This window comes from Anomaloglossus baeobatrachus, chromosome 1 (genome assembly GCF_048569485.1).
Source record: "Anomaloglossus baeobatrachus isolate aAnoBae1 chromosome 1, aAnoBae1.hap1, whole genome shotgun sequence".
Taxonomy (NCBI): Eukaryota; Metazoa; Chordata; class Amphibia; order Anura; family Aromobatidae; genus Anomaloglossus; species Anomaloglossus baeobatrachus.
The window spans coordinates 227,162,559-227,177,283 of record NC_134353.1 but is presented as its reverse complement, the minus strand read 5'-3'; the positions used below and the strand labels follow the sequence as shown (position 1 = coordinate 227,177,283).

The following is a 14,725-nucleotide window of genomic DNA, read 5'->3' as shown; positions in this document are numbered from 1 at the left end:
ATACTATTCAATTGCCTAAATAATCTGTACCGCTCTACATATGTGGAGGGTCTCCTTCCAATCGGCCCTGTAGGTGCATTAAACACTTGTATTTTTCCCTCTCACCTGATTGTTGCAGTGTACGCATGCGTGGCCTGCCTGGATTTCTCGCGGCTCCCAGCCGCGTCTCTATGGTTACTTGGACGCCGGATTTACCCGGCGCCCGTGTATCCATGACGCGTCTGCGAGGCGGGACTTTCGGTCGGCCGGCCTCGTGTGCGTCATGATTCTGCCCAATCGGTGTGAGCTGTGGCCTATTTTAACCTCACTTCCTCTGTTTTTGTTCACGCCCCCTGACGAAGGTTAATACCGAAATGCGCATTGGGCGCAATCCACTGCAGCTATCTATATCCTCAGGTAATATGTAGGTCCTGTTTTGCCTTGCAGTAATTGTCTTTATGTATCTGGTTCTCCGGTCTGTGGACTATTTTTATATCCTTTATGCTTCACCCTCAGTGCACTTTTGGATAGACTAAGATATGCCCGCTTTGACTAAGTCTATGATTCACAATGTGGTCCATGACTAGTGTCCGAGCGTTATATGTGGCACTTACATTGTTGCACTATATATAACACTCTAATCCTCCTGTGTGCATTGAGGTTAATTGAGTTGTTTATATCATTAAGGGATGTATATGTCCTTTCTGTGAGTATGCCAGTAATCTAAAATTCTTTGTACTGTATGCATAGTGTAATGCCTGACTATACATATACATATATATATTTTTGACATCTTATATTGTTCAGCACATTAGTTGCAAATATTAGCTGCAGTGATGTATACCGGTTTATGACCCCCTCCACTTGTTTGTACTCTTTATTAATAAAATATATTTGGACCTATTTGATCGCCTCTTGTCCTTGCGGTTTTTCTAGTCTAATAGCGATTTGGTCCTTTTATTGTAGTCCCCATTCTGCGTATTATATTATTATTGTGTTATTTTTACATCATCGTTATGCAGAATTCTTGTATGCCATTACTTACTCTTCTATTATCCTGTGCAGGAGGCACACAACAGGTCAGCTATACATTATACTGTGCAGGATGCACACAACAGGTCAGCTATACATTATACTGTGCAGGAGACATAACAGATCTGCTATACATTATCCTGTGCAGCAGGCATACAACAGGTCAGCTATACATTATACTGTACAGGACGGACACAACAGGTCAGCTATACATTATACTGTACAGGACGGACACAACAGGTCAGCTATACATTATATTGTGCAGGAGGCACACAACAGGTCAGCTATACATTATATTGTGCAGGAGGCACACAACAGGTCAGTTATACATTATACTGAACAGGAGGCAAATAACAGGTCAGTCATACAGCATACTGTACAGGAAGCAAATAACAGGTCAGCTATACATTATACTGTACAGGAAGCACACCACAGGTCAGCTATACACTATACTGTACAGGAAGCACACAACAGGTCAGCTATACATTATACTGTACAGGAGACACACAACAGGTCAGCTATACATTATACTGTACAGGACGGACACAACAGGTCAGCTATACATTATACTGTACAGGAGACACACAACAGGTCAGCTATACATTATACTGTACAGGACGGACACAACAGGTCAGCTATACATTATACTGTGCAGGAGGCACACAACAGATCAGCTGTACATTGTACTGCATATGTTCAAGCCAAATACCAAAAATTTGCAATAATGTGTCACAGCCTCACAGGTATTAAAAGTGTACATTATTGAAATATTTCCTCCTTGCTGTCAGTTTTATAGTAGAATTTTACACTGTATATTTATTTTTGTCTTTTTCCTGAAAATAACATGGTATATAAAAATCCAAACACAAATAAAACCTGTTGGTTCATTACAGCTAATATATATATATATATATATATATATATATATATATATATATATATATATATATATATATATATATAGACATATATTGTATATGTCATTCACAGTGATTATGAATTACAGTCAGCAACACCACAGAGCAGGTGAATAAGTAATATCTACTCCAGACCATGTCAGAGTAGATTATGAACCAAGATTGAGCTATATTACCAGCATATTATGCTCCACCATATTCCATGCCCTTGGTCTAAGCATTAATACAGGGGCCTCAGAGATTGGAGGTAAATCTGCAGATAATAAGAAAAACATGGTATATATAAAAAATACTGCACAATCATCCCAATTCATTTTATTGCAGCAACTTATTATGCATTTCATCTTTAATACCTGGTATCTTGCCATGGACGACTTGATAGATATTAAAAATCCCTTTGATCTGATTGTGAAATGTCGGACAGTTTCCATCGTCAAAATCAACCTGAGTGATTAAAAATTACTCGACAGTGTAATTTAGCCTAACGTATAACAATAGAAACCTATTGTGAGTGATACTGGAATGAACATACTGTATATATCATACTATATACAGTTAGGTCCAGAAATATTTGGACAGTGACACAATTTTCGCGAGTTGGGCTCTGCATGCCACCACATTGGATTTGAAATGAAACCTCTACAACAGAATTCAAGTGCAGATTGTAACGTTTAATTTGAAGGTTTGAACAAAAATATCTGATAGAAATTGTAGGAATTGTACACATTTCTTGACAAACACTCCACATTTTAGGAGGTCAAAAGTAATTGGACAAATTAACCAAACCCAAACAAAATATTTTTATTTTCAATATTTTGTTGCGAATCCTTTGGAGGCAATCACTGCCTTAAGTCTCGAACCCATGGACATCACCAAACGCTGGGTTTCCTCCTTCTTAATGCTTTGCCAGGCCTTTACAGCCGCAGCCTTCAGGTCTTGCTTGTTTGTGGGTCTTTCCGTCTTAAGTCTGGATTTGAGCAAGTGAAATGCATGCTCAATTGGGTTAAGATCTGGTGATTGACTTGGCCATTGCAGAATGTTCCACTTCTTTGCACTCATGAACTCCTGGGTAGCTTTGGCTGTATGCTTGGGGTCATTGTCCATCTGTACTATGAAGCGCCGTCCGATCAACTTTGCGGCATTTGGCTGAATCTGGGCTGAAAGTATATCCCGGTACACTTCAGAATTCATCCAGCTACTCTTGACTGTGGTTATGTCATCAATAAACACAAGTGACCCAGTGCCATTGAAAGCCATGCATGCCCATGCCATCACGTTGCCTCCACCATGTTTTACAGAGGATGTGGTGTGCCTTGGATCATGTGCCGTTCCCTTTCTTCTCCAAACTTTTTTCTTCCCATCATTCTGGTACAGGTTGATCTTTGTCTCATCTGTCCATAGAATACTTTTCCAGAACTGAGCTGGCTTCATTAGGTGTTTTTCAGCAAATTTAACTCTGGCCTGTCTATTTTTGGAATTGATGAATGGTTTGCATCTAGATGTGAACCCTTTGTATTTACTTTCATGGAGTCTTCTCTTTACTGTTGACTTAGAGACAGATGCACCTACTTCACTGAGAGTGTTCTGGACTTCAGTTGATGTTGTGAACGGGTTCTTCTTCACCAAAGAAAGTATGCGGCGATCATCCACCACTGTTGTCATCCGTGGATGCCCAGGCCTTTTTGAGTTCCCAAGCTCACCAGTCAATTCCTTTTTTCTCAGAATGTACCCGACTGTTGATTTTGCTACTCCAAGCATGTCTGCTATCTCTCTGATGGATTTTTTCTTTTTTTTCAGCCTCAGGATGTTCCGCTTCACCTCAATTGAGAGTTCCTTAGACCGCATGTTGTCTGGTCACAGCAACAGCTTCCAAATGCAAAACCACACACCTGTAATCAACCCCAGACCTTTTAACTACTTCATTGATTACAGGTTAACGAGGGAGACGCCTTCAGAGTTAATTGCAGCCCTTAGAGTCCCTTGTCCAATTACTTTTGGTCCCTTGAGAAAGAGGAGGCTATGCATTACAGAGCTATGATTTCTAAACCCTTTTTCCGATTTGGATGTGAAAACTCTCATATTGCAGCTGGGAGTGTGCACTTTCAGCCCATATTATATATATAATTGTATTTCTGAACATGTTTTTGTAAACAGCTAAAATAACAAAACTTGTGTCACTGTCCAAATATTTCTGGACCTAACTGTAAATACTAAAGCCCCATTCACATGTTTATTTTTTTGTATGTCTGTACTGCATACGTGTGCTCTCAGTTTTTCACTGACCAAAGCAAAGAGAAGTTTGGGAAAACTAAATATAATATTTTTTTTTTTCAAAGGAGGAAAATTGTTGACAGATAAAAAAAAAACTAATAAAAATTAGATCCAGCACACTGATGAAAGTCAGTCCGTTTTTGTTATTGCATTTGAGAAAAAGTGATACCTGAATCCAACCTGATTATTTAAATATACAAGACAATCGGAAGATGTGACACTTTGATACAATATAAAGTAGTCAGTGTACAGCTTGTATAACGGTAAATTTGGTGGCTTCTAAATAACTCAATACATAGCCATTAATGTCTAAACCGCTGCCAATAAAAGTGAGCACACCCCTAAGTGATAATGGATAAATTGTGCCCAACTAGCTATTTTCCCTTTCCGGTGACTCATTAATGTTACACGGTCTCAGGTGTGAGTGAGGAGCAGATGTGTTTAATTTGGTGTTATCGCTCACACGCTCTCTTATACATAGCCTACCGTTGAAAAGTTTGGGGTCACCCAGACAATTTTGTCTTTTCCGTGAAAAAAATCATACTTTTATTTATCAAATAAGTTGCATAATGAATACAAAATATAGTCCAGACATTGATTAGGTTAGAAATAAGGATTTTAACTTGAAATAATAATTTTCTCCTTCAAACTTTGCTTTCATCACAGAATGCTCCTTTGCAGCAATTCCAGCTTTGCAGACCTTTCGCATTCTAGCTGTTAATTTGATGAGGTAATCTGGAGATATTTCACCCCATGCTTTCAGAACCCCCTCACACAAGTTGGATTCGCTTGATGGGTATTTTTGCGTACCATACGGTCAAGCTGCTCCCACAACAGCTTAATAGGGTTGAGATCTGGTGACTGGGCTGGCCACTCCATTATAGATAGAATGCCAACTGCTTTGGGTCACTGTCCTGTTGTAGGATGAAATTGGCTCCAATCAAGCGCTGTCCACAGGCTATGGCATGGCGTTGCAAAATGGAGTGATAGCCTTCCTTATTCAAAATCCCTTTTACCTTGTAAAGTCTTCCACTTCAAGCACCAAAACAACCCAGACCATCACATTACCTCCACCATGCTTGACAGATGGCGTCAGGCACTCTTTCCGCATCTTTTCAGTTGTTCTGTGTCTCACAAATGTTGTTCTGTGTGATCCAAACACATCAAACTTTGATTCGTCTCTCCATAATACTTTTTTCCAATCTTCCTCTGTCCAATGTCTGTGTTCTTTAGCCCATATTAATCTTTTCCTTTTATTAGCCAGTCTCAGATATAGCTTTTTCTTTGCCACTCTGACCTGAAGGCCAGCATCCCGGAGTCGCCTCTTTACTGGAGACGTTGACACTGGCGTTTTGCACGTACTATTTAATGAAGCTGCCAGTTGAGGACCTGTGACGTATCGATTTCTCAAACTAGAGACTCTAATGTACTTGTCTCGTTGCTCAGTTGTGCAGTGGGGCCTCACACTTCTCTTTCTACTCTGGTTAGAGCCTGTGTGCTCTCCTCTGAAGGGAGTAGTACATACCATTGTAGGAAATCTTCAGTTTCTTGGCAATTTCTCGCATGGAATATCCTTCATTTATAAGAAGAGTAGACTGTCGAGTTTCACATGAAAGTTCTCTCTTTTTCTGGCCATTTTGAGAGTTAAATGGAACCAACAAATGTATTGCTCCAGATTCTCAACTACCTCAAAGAAAGGTCAGTTGTATAGCTTCTCTAATCAGTAAAACTGTCTTCAGCTGTGCTAACATACTTGCACAAGGGTTTTCAAGGAATTTCTAAACATCCATTAGCCTTCTCACACAGTTAGCAAACACAATGTACCATTAGAACTCTGAAGTGGTGGTTGTTGGAAATGGGCCTCTATACACCTATGTATAATTATTGCATTAAAAACCAGACGTTTGCAGCTAGAATAGTCATTTACCACATTAACAATGTATAGAGTGTATTTCTGTTTAATTTAATGTTAGCTTCATTGAAAAAAGTATGCTTTTCTTTCAAAAATAAGGAAATATCGAAGTGACTCGTAATGTTTGAACGGTAGTGTACATCTCATGGCAAAGAATTCTCTGAGGATCTAAAAATAATTGTTGCTCTACACAAAGATGGCCAAGGATATAAGAAAATTGCCAACACCCTGAAATTGAGCTGCAGCATGATGGCCAAGACCATACAGTGGTTTAACAAGAAAGGTTCCACTCAGAACAGGCCTCGTCATGGTCGACCAAAAAGGTTGAGTACACGTGCTCAGGGTTATATCCAGAGATGGTCTTTTCCAAATAGATGTATGACTGCTGCCAGCATTGCTGTAGAGGTTAAAGGGGTGGGGTGTCAGCCTGTCAGTGCTCGAACCATATGCTGCATATTACATCAAATTGGTCTCCATGGCTGTTGTCCCAGAAGGAAGCCTTTTCTAAAAATGATGCACAAGAAAGCTCACAAACAGTTTTCTGAAGACAAGCAGACTAAGGACATGGATTACAGGACACATGTGGTCTGATAAGACCAAGATAAACTTATTTTGTGCAGTTGGGGTCAAGTGTGTGTGGCGGCAATCAGATGAGGAATACAAACACAAATGTGTCTTGCTTACAGTCAAGCATGATAGTGAGAGTGTCAGAGTGGGGCTGCATGAGTGCTGCTGGCTGTGGGGAGCCACAGTTCATTGCCAACATGTACAGTGACATTCTGAAGCAGAGCATGATACCCTTCCATCGGAAATTGGGCCACAGGGCAGTATTCCAAAATAACGACCCCAACACAACTCCAAGATGATCACTGCCTTGCTAAAGAAACTGCGGGGAAAGGTGCTTGACTGGACCAGCATATCTCCAGACCTAAACTATTAGTTATTTAGAGGACACACCAAATTTACACTGTTACAAGCTGTACACTGACTACTTTACATTGTATCAAAGTGTCAAATCTTCAGTGTTGTCCCAAGAAAAGATATAATAAAATATTTACAAAAATGTGAGGGGTGTACTCATTTTTGATACATACTGTATTTATTGAATTGTGGTAATGAAACACCATTTTTCAAATTTGCTCCATTTGCACATATTTCCCCTCAAGGATGTCCAATTGCCCATCCAGGCTCTATTAATCAGACAGAAGCCTTTGGGACTGTCCTGTAGTTCCAGGGATCTGGATCATGTACAGGTATAAACTTTCCATTTTATCCATATGAGATAAGATAAGTCAGATCCTAACATAATTCTATCACAAGTTTGTGATTGAGTAAATTGCTGTGTAACATGCGATAATAATGTGATGGCCAATTTAGACAAGCAGATAATTGTCGAACAAGCATTTATTGGAACACTTCTTCCTGATTATCAGTCGGCGAATAAGCAACATGCCCATTTTTCAGGCAATTTGATTGTTTATGCCAGAAGGAAAATCATCAATATTCATCAATATTTGCAACCCATCAACCCAACTAAATAGAGAATGTGTTGCCAATAGCACAATAACATACAGGGTAAGAATTTCCTTTCCTCGTTCTGGCTAGAAAGGAGGATGAGTAAGCATTCCCTGAAACCAATATCTCTGACCTGGAGGAGTCCCCTAACTTTTTTGGGACTGCCCAGTTCAGGAACTTTGCAGTTAAAGGTACTATGGAAAATGTACAGTCATATGAAAAAGTTTGGGCACCCTTATTAATGTTAACCTTTTTCTTTATAACAATTTGGGTTTTTGCAACAGCTATTTCAGTTTCATATATCTAATAACTGATGGACTGAGTAATATTTCTGGATTGAAATGAGGTTTATTGTACTAACAGAAAATGTGCAATCCGCATTTAAACAAAATTTGACAGGGGCAAAAGTATGGGCACCCTTATCAATTTCTTGATTTGAACACTCCTAACTACTTTTTACTGACTTACTGAAGCACTAAATTGGTTTTGTAACCTCATTGAGCTTTGAACTTCATAGGCAGGTGTATCCAATCATGAGAAAAGGTATTTAAGGTGGCCACTTGCAAGTTGTTCTCCTATTTGAAGAATAGAATAGAATCTATGAAGAGTGGCATCATGGGCTCCTCAAAACAACTCTCAAATGATCTGAAAACAAAGAATATTCAACAGTTGCTCAGGGGAAGGATACAAAAAGTTGTCTCAGAGATTTGAACTGTCAGTTTCCACTGTGAGGAACATAGTAAGGAAATGGAAGAACACAGGTACAGTTCTTTTTAAGCCCAGAAGTGGCAGGCCAAGAAAAATATCAGAAAGGCACAGAAAAAGACCACCTCCAAAGACCTGCAGCATCATCTTGCTGCAGATGGTGTCAATGTGCATCGGTCAACAATACAGCGCACGTTGCACATGGAGAAGCTGTATGGGAGAGTGATGCGAAAGAAGCCATTTCTGCAAGCACGCCACAAACAGAGTCGCCTGAGGTATGCAAAAGCACATTTGGACAAGCCAGTTACATTTTGGAAGAAGGTCCTGTGGACTGATGAAACAAAGATTGAGTTGTTTGGTCATACAAAAAAGGCGTTATGCATGGAGGCAAAAAAACACGGCAGTCCAAGAAAAGCACTTTCTACCCACTGTAAAATTTGGTGGAGGTTCCATCATGCTTTGGGGCTGTGTGGCCAATGCCGGCACCGGGAATCTTGTTAAAGTTGAGGGTCGCATGGATTCTACTCAGTATCAGCAGATTCTTGACAATAATGTGCAAGAATCAGTGATGAAGTTGAAGTTACGCAGGGGATGGATATTTCAGCAAGACAATGATCCAAAACACCGCTCCAAATCTACTCAAGCATTCATGCAGAGGAACAATTACAATGTTCTGGAATGGCCATCCCAATCCCCAGACCTAAATATTATTGAAAATCTGTGGTTGATTTAAAGCGTGCTGTCCATGCTCGGCGACCATCAAACTTAACTGAACTGGAATTGTTTTGTAAACAGGAATGGTCAAATATACCTTCATCCAGGATCCAGGAACTCATTAAAAGCTACAGGAAGCGACTAGAGGTTGTTATTTTTGCAAAAGGAGGATCTACAAAATATTGCGGATTGCACATTTTCTGTTAGTTGAATAAACTTCATTTCAATCCAGAAATATTACTCTTAGTCCATCAGTTATTAGATATATGAAACTGAAATAGCTGTTGCAAAAACCCAAATTGTTATAAAGAAAAAGGTTAACATTAATAGGGGTGCCCAAACTTTTTCATATGACTGTAAGTGTGTTAAATGGTGTTTCCCAGGAGTCCATAATCGTTTTCAGCAATAGGTCTGGCATAATAATTTGTTGTGTTGAGGGACCAAAATGAAGGGACAGGAAACAGAGCACCTCCGCAAGGCTCAAGAGAGAAGATCCAGAAGGTATGGTTGGTTGGCTCATATGAGACAGTTTAGGCCTGAGGATCGGGTACTTTGGTTAGTGCCCACAGTGGGGAGCAAGTTTTTTATTAAATTGCAGGGGCTCTATGAGATGGTAGAAAAGGTTGGAGATGTCAACTATAAAATACACCGACCAGTGAAAAGGCAGCCCTATATATTATGGCAACCTACTAAAACCCTGAAACCTGCTTGAAACTTCTTGCTTGTTGGTCAGTCAAAAGTCAAAAGCCAACTTGGCCAGCCTAGTCAGAAATTGGTACCCAAAAATACGGGTAGGATCTTGGGGATACTAGGTCACCTTTGTGTCATCAAGCATGAGCTTCGCAGTCTGGTCAATTTAAAGCCCTATAGGCTTGTAGGCTGAGTGTTGGCAGATGGTGCCCTGCCCTTGGTTTTTAACAGGGGGTTGGTATGTAGCAAAGCAAGTTAGGACAGGGTTAAATCATAACACTGCAGGTCTTGATTAGATGCACCTCACTAGCTTTGACTAAGAACGAGGGCTTCTCAGTCTGCTGGGGACGTTGAGCAGAGTGGAGTGTGTTGGAGCTGCATAGTGATGTGTAGAAGCTGCAGCCTGTTAAATGTGAGTTGTGCTTCACTTCTGTTTGGTGATGGAAGCTAGTGGAGACCATACTAAAGGTGATACAAAAACTGGTAGGACCATACTCCTTCTTTATGTAAAGCTTGCTCCGAAAACGGACTGTATATATCATCTTACTGTGTCTGAGAGGAAGAAAAGACCTCTGGTGTTGGTGGTCTCAGTCAGAAGCTGAGAGGGTGAGGACTGTAATTTGTTCAGGTGAGCCCGCACTGACATACATGTGCCTGCAGAAGGAACTGTTTATGTGCTGTTATACCTTGGTGTCCAGATGAGGCCGTTTGATTTTGAATCCCTAATGCCGGCGTCACACGGTACGATCTATCGTGCGATCGCACGAGCGATCGGACCCACCCCCGTCGTTTGTGCGTCACAGGCAATTAGTTGCCCGTGTCGCACAAAGTCGTTAAACCCCCGTCACACGCACTTACCTCCCGGACGACGTCGCTGTGGGTGGCGAACATCTACTTCCTGAAGGGGGTGGGACATTTGGCGTCACAGCGACGTCACACAGCGGCCGGCCAATAGAAGCGGAGGGGCGGAGATGAGCGGGACGTAAACATCCCGCCCACCTTCTTCCTTCCGCATTACCGGAGGAACGCAGGTAAGCTGTGTTCATCGTTCCCGGGGTGTCACACGGAGCGATGTGTGCTGCCCCGGGAACGATGAACAACCGGCGCACAGAAGAAGAAACGACTTTTTGAAAATGAGCGACGTGTCAACGAGCAACGATAAGATGAGTATTTTTGCTCTTTCACCGTCGCTCGTAGCTGTCAAACGCTACGATATATCAAATGATGCCGGATGTGCATCACTTACGACGTGACCCCGTCGACATATCGCCCGATATATCGTACCGTGTGACGCCGGCATAAGAGTTTTATGAAAGCAATTAAACTGCACATTTGGAGCAAACTTCATTGCCTGAGTGAACAATACCTAATGCTTACCTGAGAGCATAAATTCCTACAATAGGTGTAGCGCCATCATGGAGCTACAAGGTACTGCATCCCCACCAGGATGCAGGGCCTACCCCCTAGGGACCCAGACAACCAGTGCCGGTAACACACAAACACTCCAGAAAATCCCTGTTTTCCCCAATCCTCCCCCATAGAATGGTACAAGGCTAGAGTCGGACCAATGGATGGCCGCCCAGAGGTGGAGCCACTCCAATCCACTAGACAACCAGGTGGGAGGGGAAGACAGTGGACAGTCAGTGTGAGGAGACACACAGTAATGGTGGAAGTGAGAGAAGAGTCTGTGAAAGTGAGCAGATGAACTAACCGGAGTGAACAGTGACCTGAGGGTCCAGGCGGTTAGTTGCCGGTGGAGTACTCCCGGAACTACGCACCAACGGGGTACAGAATCCTAGGTCAGGCAAAGGCTCCAGGCAGACCTGATAAAATCTGCAAAGTGAGGGGACCATCAAGGACCTCACTGACCTTGAAGTTCGTGACTCAGCAGCAAAGGGAGAACCCGGCACAGGACCAGAGACTCCAACCCCACAGGGTTCACGCTACCATCATACGGACTGCTGAAGAAGACAACCAGGAGAGGACCCCCAGCCGCTCTACGCCACGGGGACAGACCAAACAAAGACAGGTGCAGGAGAAAGAAGCCACCAGGTCACTAAACCGGCACTGGGACTAAGGGGACCTGCGGTTAAGACCAGCCAGTCTCGGGTGACCAGTTACCAGCTTGCAGTGAGTAAAAATAACCAGTTACACCAAAGTCCCGTTGTGGCCTACCTTCTTTCAACACCCACCTGCAACACATATCCTCTGGGGCCTGGCCCTGCTTGCGGAGAGCCTAACATACAGGCTGCCACTAACACCAGCCACAGTAGTGAAAACTGTGCAGCGGCGGCTCCATCCCTATAGCCACAAAAACGCAAGTGGCATCACATATAAACGTTATTCAACAATCCTCTGTAAATATTCCCTTTTTCAAAAAGCACCCAGGGCACGGAACGGGGCAATGGCCATCACAGTGACATCTCACAGTTATACATCGCCCGGGACCGAGTACCCCATAACCCTGGGCAACACATATGCATTTATTGTATTTTTAGAAGTACCCCTTTAATATGATTGGTTTTCCTCCATATAGTACCTAGTATCGGCAACACTCTCTCAGTTTACACAGGAAGTCGACAGGTTGCAAATATTGTAGATTTTATTTTTGTTGGTTGGCAGATAATCAGGAACAAGTGTTCCTATAAATGCTCGTTCACATTATCATCTTGTCTAAATGGACCATTACATTATTAGTGCACATGTGACCTAGCAATAAACTCAATCACAAACTTTTGTTCCAATCTGTCTGGTCTCATCTCATATGGATAGGATGTACAGTTTATATTTATACCGTACAGGTAAGAAGATTCACTAGGAATTTCAGGAGTTAAGTCTTCCAGAACCCAAACCCAGTCCTTTATGTATACATTAAGATGGGGTCTTCAGCCCCTTTATACCTGTATTCCTTGAGCTGTGGACATCAATGCTCTATGGAAACGCTCTGTTTGGTAGGGTGCAGTATCTCCAATATCCACGTGTCTGTTCTGAAGTCTGCGGGGAACAGCTGCTACTCTCCAGCTTGTGTCATTTCTAATATGCAAAGTGTCCATTGAAAAGTCAGGATAACTATCCTTTAAGTCAAGCTCAACTTTTCGTGCTGTTCGATTCCATAAAATCTGTAAACATATCAGAAACATTACAATCATTATAAGTGGACTAAGGGTGGCTTTACACGCTACGATATCACTAAAGCGATCTCGTTGGGGCCACGGAATTTGTGATGCACATTCGGCCGCTTTAGCGATGTCGTTGCGTGTTACACCTATGAGCGATTTTGAATCGTCGCAAAAACATTCAAAATCGCTCATCGGTGACATGCCCCCTGTAAGGATGCAATGTGGTAGATGGCCGGTATGTGTCACAGAGGGGGAAATCCTCTGTGATCTGAACCTGGAATGTTTCTCTGGGACTTGTAGTTCCATGAGGATTGTTGTACACATTCAGGGCTGGGTTCATGGGATGGTCAGAAGTGATGGGCGGGACTGACCATCCACATACCTCCCATACGTAGGTGTGTCTCATGGGATTTAATGGAGCTGTCGTTTGTCACATGATCTCTGTGTGCTGGTGGGAGCCATCTTGGTTGGAGCACATGTGCAGGAGATCCTGTGCATACAGAGCTAGTGAGGGCTCTGAAATGTCAGGGAGCTGCAGAATCCACTGAGGCTGTGAGGAATTGGAACGTGTACAAGGGCCGGGATGTTGAGCCCAGTGTGAGAGTCTCCCTGGACTGGATGGAGGCAGACTGGCAGCCTGCAAACCTACTGGCAGGTAACACCCCACAAAGGTGGACTTTACTGGGTGATGCCAGAGAATGAACTGTATGAACAATCAGCAGTTTAAACAGACAGTGAGACATTGTCCTGCGGGAAAGTGGCTGTGGCCCATTACACTGCGTGGTTTATGAGGATGTGAATAAATCACCGAGATTCTTTAAGTGACAAAGTGCTTGTGTGTGTCTTGATCCCGCTGCCAGACGTGTGCCCCAAGACGTTCAGGGCCCAGGTCGTCACATTATGGTGGAGAATGCGGGCATATGGCCTGGTTGCTAGGGGCAACACAGCCTGGTTGCTAGGGGCAACGCAGCCTGGTTGCTAAGGGCAACGGCCTAGGACATATTCTTGTGGATACGGACTGCTTGCTGTGGATCGGCGGGTCCACGAAAAAAAAAAAAAATTTGAAGCGGTTTGCGGTGGATCGGCGGGTCCACGAAAACTGACGGCGCACTCAAGCAGCTTGCGGTGGATCGGCGGGTCCACGAAGTTCCGGGAAAGCTGAGCGACCATGAGTGGAGCCGCAAGCCTGGACGTTATGGAGGAGCTGTACCAGTTCCTTGTGTGTGGACAGCAGGAGCTGTCAGTGCGCAGAGATGTGGCAGCAGTGGACCAGTTTGTGAGTTCCCTTCTGGGGCCAGTACGGGCACAGGGTACCCAGGGAGATAAAGGGGAACGGTGTGAACTGGGATTTAAAGACACTGCAAGGAAGCCACAGAAAGCCCATAAAGGGGTGGTTGCCCATAAGGGGGTGGAGTCCCATAAAGGGGTGGTTGCCCTTAAGGGGGTGGAGTCCCATAAAGGGGTGGTTGCCCATAAGGGGATGGAGTCCCATAAAGGGGTGGTTGCCCATAAGGGGATGAAGTCCCATAAAGTGGTGGATGCTCAAAAGGGGGAGGAGTCCCAGAAAGCGGTGGTCCCCCAAAATGGTGCAGAGCATCCCAAATCCAAGGGTGAAGTGGCGCAGATGGACTGTAGCCAGGGACAACAGTGTTCATGCCACAAGTGTCCGGTTTTCAGTATAGACCACCCATCCGACGAGAAGCCACGTCTGTGTTCCGTGGAAGTGGATGGGGAATCTGTAACAGGAGTCGTAGAGTCAAGGAGCTTGGTGACCCTGGTGAGGGCCACCTCTGATGTCAACTTGATTCCTGGAAGGAAGATCCACGTCGGCTGCACCCACAATAATGAGACAGAATACCCGGTATCCAGCG

The 14,725-nt window shown here is 43.3% G+C and overlaps 1 protein-coding gene across 1 annotated transcript in view; it reads right to left on the bottom strand.

The window, feature by feature from the left end:
- The window catches only part of LOC142291430 (malate synthase-like), a 60,405-nt gene that overhangs the window by 39,014 nt on the left and 6,666 nt on the right, over positions 1–14,725 (bottom strand). The window contains exons 3-5 of the mRNA XM_075335952.1: positions 12,636–12,854; positions 2,282–2,372; positions 2,105–2,181 (exon numbers count right to left, since the gene is read on the bottom strand). Coding sequence (XP_075192067.1) covers positions 2,105–2,181; positions 2,282–2,372; positions 12,636–12,854 — 387 coding nt within the window. The remainder of the gene's footprint in view (positions 1–2,104; positions 2,182–2,281; positions 2,373–12,635; positions 12,855–14,725) is intronic.